The sequence below is a fragment of the Hermetia illucens genome, chromosome 2, assembly GCF_905115235.1.
Source record: "Hermetia illucens chromosome 2, iHerIll2.2.curated.20191125, whole genome shotgun sequence".
NCBI lineage: Eukaryota > Metazoa > Arthropoda > Insecta > Diptera > Stratiomyidae > Hermetia > Hermetia illucens.
Window position 1 is genome coordinate 173,810,635 of NC_051850.1, and position 7,975 is coordinate 173,818,609.

The following is a 7,975-nucleotide window of genomic DNA, read 5'->3' on the forward strand; positions in this document are numbered from 1 at the left end:
AGCCTGTGTGTCCACCGACCCTTTCCCATGCGTTCCCGACACTCTTGCCATCTATTTACAGATCTTTGGGCGTTCTTCGTCTGCGTTGTATATGATCGTCACAAACGCATCATCATCTGAGACTGATTCCCGATTTGGATACGGGCATAATTTCTTTTACGGCGCTTGGTCATGAGGACCGCTTGCGTTTTTTCCTCTGTTAGCATTCGACCAGAACTCTCAAACCAACCTTTGACAGCGCTGGTCGCTTCGCATGAGTATAACTCAGCATCGTTGAAGTACCCACATGTTCACAACCAAGGCTATATCTGTTAACAATAGCTACGAGATGGCGATGAAAGGGTAGTATAGGTCGCAGGGCGAAACATGGACCCACGATGAAGCATAAAACCTGGAAAATGACTGTTGTACCAACACCAACAGCTCTACTACCAAACCCTATCTCCACCTCACCGTGATGATCGCTGTGAGCTCTTTCTTAATGAAAAGCTGCAGACGGAGAAGGATGAAAGCGAGTCTCCCGCGCCTAAAAAGTGGTCGTCCAGGTTGGTGTTTGGGTAAGGCTGACAGCTCTGCACGGAAAACCGAAGTTACGAAGCCACGGAAGGAGCCTCGGACAGGATGGATTTTAAAACGACGAACCCGGCCACGACAACAGAATAACGATTTGTGCATTTTCTCATGGAACGTGCGCTCCCTGTACAGACCGAATGCTGTTAAGCAGCTTGCCGATACCCTGTCCCAATTTAAGGCTGATTTAACAGCGTTGCAAGAGATGCACTAGACAGGGACCGGTTTCCTGGAGAAGAGCCATTACACCTTATATTATAGCGGCCATCCGGTAAACCATGTGCTCGGAGTAGGTTTCTTAGTCAGCCAAAACATGAAACCTGCTGTTATCGGCTTTGAAAATATAAGCGAAAGGCTTGGCACTCTGCGATTGCGAAACAAATTTAGAAATATAAGCCTCATCAACGTTTTCGCCCCGACAGAGGAGACTGCAGAGTCGGAGAAGTATATCTTCTACGAGGCAGTTGAGCGGACCCTCGAAGCCTGTCTCAAGTATGATATCAAAATTATACTTGGAGTCAGTCAAGTAGGGACGGTAGGGGACATACGTCGGCTCCCATAGCTTACATAAGGATTCCAATGATAACGGAATGCGGATTAGCGGTATCGCACGAAATGGTTGTTTGAACTACCTGATTTGTGCGGAAAGTGATCCACAAACATACGTGTGCCTCTCCAGACGGGACCACTTTCAACCAAATCGACCAAGTGCCGAACGAACACCGCCAACTCTCAGCCTTCATAAATGTCAGAACATATAGGAGGGCCTATATAGACTCGGATCACCATCTTGTTGGCATGGTGCTCCAAGCTCGAATAACAACACCACCCAGAATCCCCTCTGACAATCAGGTGAGAGCTAACACTGAAGCCATCCACAGCACAGCCCTCCGCAATATCCATAAGAGGGAAATGGATGCCGCAATAACCGCAGTCAACAGAAACCCTGGAGATGAAGCATCAACAGCAAATGACCTTCACAATCACCTAAAGAGCATTGTCATTAATACGGCCGCAAACATGCTTGGCCCAGCCGCAAAAAGAGTCGGAACGGCCAGTTCGACGATGGATGAAAGCTAGCAACGGAACGGAAGAGTGCCGCATACCGATTAATGTTGCATTCTCAAAAAACGCGGGCACGCGCAGAGACTTATCACGAACTTCGGCAAGCGGAGAAACGACTTCACAGACGGAAAAAGGAAGCCTGGGAGAACCAACAGGTCTGTGAATACGAAAGGTACAAGGAGCAACCGCACCAGGCGGGCAAGTTTTACCAACAAGTCAGCAGGATGAAGCCTTATACACCTCGATGTTCATTCTGCCAAGACAAAGAAAAATCTGATTTCCGTCAGAATGGGCATATTGGAGTGATGGGTTGAGTACTTTGATGAGTTACTGAACAACCAGAACATCGGCGAGTTGGAGGTCCCGCCAACTGAAGGGGACGGACAAATACTGCCACCACCAAGTATAGGAGAAACATTCCGTGCAATTCATCGGCTTGAAAATCATAAGTCGCCAGGAGCCGATGGAATTACAGCCGAATTAGTTAAATATGGAGGCGACCGGTTACACCAAGTGGTTCATCAACTTGTGCTCCAGGTATGGGACAGCGAATCAATCCCTGACGACTGCCAACGAGGCATTAACTGCCCCATGCGTGGAAAGGGAGATATCATACAATGCAGTAATTATAGAAGTATGACGTTGTTGAGTACCATCTATAAGATCTTCTCCGCTGTCTTGGTAGGTCGGATAGACGGCCGAGAAAATAATTGGCCCATACCAAAGAGGCTTCACTCCAGGCAAATAAGCAACAGACCAGATTTTCTCTCTGTGGCAAGCAATGGAAAAACTGTTGGAGTATGAACATCAGTTGCACCATCTTTTCATCGACTTTAAAGCCGCCTGTGATAGCATAGCCAGGGTAAAACTGTACACGGTCATGAGAGAATTCGGTATCCCGACGAAATTGATAAGGCTGACCCTGACCAATGTGCGAGGTCAAATGAAAGCAGCAGGATCACTCTCAAGATCATTACACAACGGTCTACGACAAGGGCATGACATTTCATGCGTTCTCTTTAACCTGGCCCTGGAGAAAGTAATCCGTGATGATGAGGTAAATGCGAGGGGATGATCCTCTTTAAGTCCACCCAACTACTGGCCTATGCTGACGATATCGACATCATGGGAAAAACAACCCAAGACATACAAACTGCCTTGATCCAGATCAAGGGTTGCACATCAATGAAAGCAAGGCAAAATATATGGTGGCAACGTCAGCACCGAAAAGCAACCAACCAACAACATCAAACCGCAGTGGTCAGACGGGAAGAATAAAGATAGGAGACTACAACTTTGAGATCGTTGATAATTTCCCCTATCTATAGTCGAAAATCACAACTGACAACAGCTAACATGATGAAATCCGCGCACGGTTGTTAGCAGCAACAGAGCTTAAAAAACCTGTTCCGCTCGAAACGTCTCACCATAGGGTGAAAGCTCTTACTGTACAAGACAATGATCTTGCCAATCCTCATGTATTCCTCGGAGACTTGGGTTCTTAGCAAGAAAAATTGCGAACTCTTGGCGGCGTTCGAGAGAAGAATCCTCCGAAGTATTTTTGGCCCCCTACATGAGGATGGACGATTCCGTAGCCTACACAATGACGAAATCTATGAGCGATACCATGACCGTCCGGTTGTGGATAAAATCCGGCTCAATAGGTTACGGTGGGCGGGTCACTTAATCCGTATAGATGAGGATGATCCAAGCCGGAAAGTCTTTAAGGGCAAAATCTATGGTAGAAAAAGAAGACGAGGCAGACCCTGCCTGAGATGGAGCGATGGTGTAGGGGAAGACACCAGACAGCTTTTAGGGATATCGAATTGCCTGAGATGAAGCGATGGCGTAAGTCAGGAAGCCAGACAGCCTTTAGGGATATCGAATTGGTGGACCTTGGCGCAAAACAGAAATATCTAGAGTTCATAATTAAGGCCGGCCTATACCAGATGCCGCTTGTTGCGCTGTGGATGATGATGATGATGATTTAACATTATTTTTTAAACTGAAATTTTCTATAAAGAACATTTTTTTGTTTTATTATTTTTATTAATTAAGATGAGAATGAGAGGCTATTTATTTAATAACTAGATGTGAATGGTACCAAATAATACAAAAGAGACGCCTTTTACTTTTTGGTTGTACATTTTATATCTAAAATTTTTAAAGAAAATATTCAGAAAAAACGATTTCTTCTAACGTAATTTATTATAAAAGCAAATATGAATTAAGTCGTTTGTGTTCTAACCTCCCCAGGATGGCATCTGTCCTCCCATTTATTTAGCACCCACCCTCCCCCTTCTTTACATTTAAAGGGGCGGGGGAGGGGGAACAATTAGGTTAGGGTGGGCCGCCGCAGGACCACCATATCATCTGACCGCCCGTGAAGAGGAAATGAAGACGAGGGCCACTCGTGGCGTAGATGTCAGAGCCTACTCAATGCTAATCCTTCCACGTCCATTCGTGCTTGTTAGGTTTTTGCAGAAAGGGGACTACCCTTATTAGGCAGTTTGGCATTTTAACTCCTTCGGGAATGAAGTCTTCGGTGGTATCACTTCAAATATTATTTTCTATAATCGCTTCATTGTCATTTATGCCAAACAATTATTTTTCAATTTTAGTGAAGTTAAATGCGGACATCGCCGTACGAAATACGCAAGGGCTGAGGAAGGGGGTAAAAGAAGTTGTCTGTTTTGTTTTTTTTACAAGAATGTTATGTACAGTCTGTTGGATACAATGCAAAAGGAATCAACGAAAAAGGATAAAATGAAACCGTTTCTGAGGGCGAAAAACAAAAGAAACTCTATTTTCATATGCAAAATTGAAAACCCTGAAAGTGCCGAAAAATCGTAATAATAACCCCAAAAACTCAGAAAATCAAAGCTAACACTCCGCAAGGAGACTATCAACATTATATATGCCCTTCACTGGGCAGTGGCATGGATTTGACCAAACGTTGGATATATTCGGCTGGAATATTTCTCCATTATTCGAGAAGACGTTTCATCAAGTATTTTTTTTTTTGGAAATTGGTCCTTCGCGAAAGTCATGTCATGTCGGTGATGTCATATATGGCTTCATTTTTTTAAATATAAAAATGCATTGGATTCTTGTTATCAAAATGCGTTACTTGTGATGGCAAACGTCTTATTAAAAATTTGTTGTAGTTTTTCCTCAAAAATCATAATTCGTACCGTAGAGAATTAAAGTTGGACAGATCAAAAATTGATATCATAGATTAAAATCAAATCCTCAAAATTAGATTTTATGAAAGAACAATTTCGCTTTGTAAAATTTGGACCCAATTAGAACGCAAAATCGTTTAAAGATTTCCCATTGAAAATGCAGATGGCGCTCGCGACACTGCTTCCATCACTTGACACATGCCGACACGTCACATTCGGCAGCAAATTTTTGGAGCTTTCCACTTTCTAATCGGCCACTCGCATTCGTGTCAACACGGCTCCAACGGTATAGTGCGGTCGATTTTCATACGTGTCGCTTCTGTTTATATTTCAATTAATTAAAGTGAGTAAATAATTGTGATTTCATTGTCTCATTCTCTAGATTTATTCAATTGGAAAAACAGATTTCTGTTTGGCAAATTCTCCTCAAAATAGAGAATAACCTTTACCTTCTTATTCGATTCTGTCCTTGCCACGGTTCTAGCCCTTCTAAATCACAAATCCCTTCCACGTTTCAGATGAACAAGTTCGGAGTGTTTTTCATTACCTTCCTGGGACTGCTGAGTTGCTGCCTCAGCGACGACGAGACCAGCGCCCGCCTCCTCATCTCCAAGAAAATCCTGAATAAGTACCTCGTCGAGAAGAACGACATCATTGTAAGATACACAATCTTCAACGTAGGAAATGGAGCGGCAGTGAATGTGCAGCTGGTGGACAACGGATTCCACCCAGAGGCGTTCGACGTCTTGGGCGGCAAGCTGGGAGTGACCATCGACCGGATCGCCCCGCAAACCAACGTCACCCACATCGTCATCGTCCGACCGAAATCCTTTGGATACTTCAACTTCACAGCAGCTGAGATCAACTACAAACCCGTAGAGGATGCCGAAACTGTAAGACGATCCTCCTTGTTGCATCACGAGATGTTCTAACTTTCTCCTTTCAATTTGATTCAGGTCCAATTCGCTGTTAGCTCCGAACCAGGTGAGGGAGGCATCGTCGCCTTGTCGGAATACAACAAGCGGTTCTCATCGCACTTCTTTGACTGGGTCGGTTTCGCCATCATGGCCATTCCATCGCTCGCTATTCCCTTCTTCATGTGGCACGTCTCCAAGTCGAAGTACGAGAAGGTTGGCAAATCCAAGAAGCATTAAACACTGGGTCCTTGCAGTCCACTTTCGATAAGGATTAGACGTTATCAGTACATTAAGCAACCAAGCAGAGATTACCATCTTTAAAAAGTTAGAAGCAACCACATCGCAGTTAGCTTTGAGCAGCAGAACACGCTCCTTTTCCAATGTTGGTCATTGCGCTGGATAAACATGTTTTAGATTTGTACTAAGACTGAATTAGCAATGACTCCCTAGATTTATTTATTTGTCATGTTTTTTTATAATTAAAAGATGATAAAAGAATATTTGCGTGTTCGCTTGTTTTTTAGCTGCAGATACCTATCAAAATGCGACCAATCTCGAACTGGCTCCAGTAATTATAGAGGATCCATTGATATCAATGGCAGAGTCATTTTTGGTTGATGCTGATAATCGTTCAGGGGACAACCGTGTAACTTTCTTTGTCCGCTGAGTTCTCTCATCTGTTTCAGGATTTTCCAAATGATCCTCTACCTTGCCTTCCAGGAAGCGCCTGGGAATTCTTCTATCGATCATAACCTCTTGATTGCCTGCCCGCTGAAACCTATTGAATCTTAATAGAGATGGCGACTTCTAGTTTGTAATAAGCAATATATCATTCGTCACAGCTGGAGGAGTCGGTATTGCAAAGAAAGGCCAACTTCTTCCGCGAATTCATCGAGTTTTACCAGAGCCTGCACTTTCTTTCAATCGTGCCAGCACGCGATTTAGATCGACTAGCATCCTTCGGTTATACGCATATACTCCAGAACAATGTTGGCACCAGCCCATCGCCTTACTTGCTTGAGCGCTAAATTTATTTATTTTCGGTGAGTCAAATCAGCTTCGACAGGACTTCAAATTCAGACTGGCGATTGTATTGATGGACACCATATTCGCAGCACTTCTCCAGAATCTACTTTGATAAAATATTCTTCCTCCCTGTATTCGCCAAAAATATTTTGGCTTCTTCGAGTGTTTGTCGTTGGAACAAATGTCCCTAGGATCTCGACTCCCTCGATATTTCAAGATTGGTTGGTGGGAATGAATCACCATCAATGGCTAACAAAATGTGTCGGGTCTACGCCTGCCTTAGTCAAAAATTCCAGACATCCCGGTTTTGTGCCGAGGTCCACCAATTCGATATCCCTAAAAGTCTTGCGTCCTGACGTATGCCATCGCTCCACCTCAATCAGGGTCTACTATGTCTTCGTTTTCTTCTTCATCCTCACCCTTACGGATAAGATGACCCGGACACCGCAACTTGTTGAGCCGAATTTTATGGCAGTCATGATATCGCTCATAAATTGCATCGTTATAGAATCTACGGAATCATCCATCCTCTTCTTTTTCTTCAACCTTTGTTTCGTTGACAAGCGGGTTCGACCCGTCGTGATCGGTTTCGTCATTTGGTCCTATCAAAAGTCTGATCTGAATGCAATCGCTAGGCTTTCAAATCCCCATCCAGCGTATCAAGCCACCGTTGTTTCGGCCAGTCTTTTGGTCGCTTACCATCGACTTCGATGTTCAGACCAATCTTGGCAAGTGAATTCTCGTTAGTGAGAATTGCGTGCCTATACCATCGAAGACACTTCTCTTGCAATTTTTCTACGATCGGTGCGACTCCATATCGATCGCGGATATCCTTATTTCGAATGAAATCAAAACGTGTCACTCCACTAGTCCAACGCAACATCTTCGCCTCCATTACCGCAAGACGCCGTCCATTGTCTTTTATAGTCGGCCAATACTCAGAACCATAGAGAACGAGAGGACGGACAATATTGCGGTAAATTTTTGATTTGAGACGTTTGTTGATCGTCGTCGATCACAAAGAACACCAGTTGTGGAACGTCAATTCCTCTAGGTTGCATTAATACGTGAAGCAATTTCATAACGCAGTTCTCCATTGGCTGATAGCATTGACTCGAGATATTTAAATCGCTCAGCTCTGGGCAAGTCACTGCATTATTTAGTACGGTGTGAGAAGATTTTCGTGTTCGTCACACAAAAATCCTAATTGCT

At 44.0% G+C, this 7,975-nt stretch overlaps 1 protein-coding gene across 1 annotated transcript; it reads left to right on the forward strand.

Moving 5' to 3' along the window:
- The first annotated feature begins 5,005 nt into the window (after nucleotides 1-5,005).
- On the forward strand, nucleotides 5,006-6,222 carry LOC119649924 (translocon-associated protein subunit beta). The gene is made up of 3 exons (XM_038052327.1): nucleotides 5,006-5,163; nucleotides 5,339-5,713; nucleotides 5,777-6,222. The coding sequence occupies exons 2-3, from the start codon at nucleotides 5,339-5,341 to the stop codon at nucleotides 5,972-5,974; spliced, it is 573 nt and encodes a 190-aa protein (XP_037908255.1). The 5' UTR covers nucleotides 5,006-5,163; the 3' UTR covers nucleotides 5,975-6,222.
- Nucleotides 6,223-7,975: the final 1,753 nt, after the last annotated feature.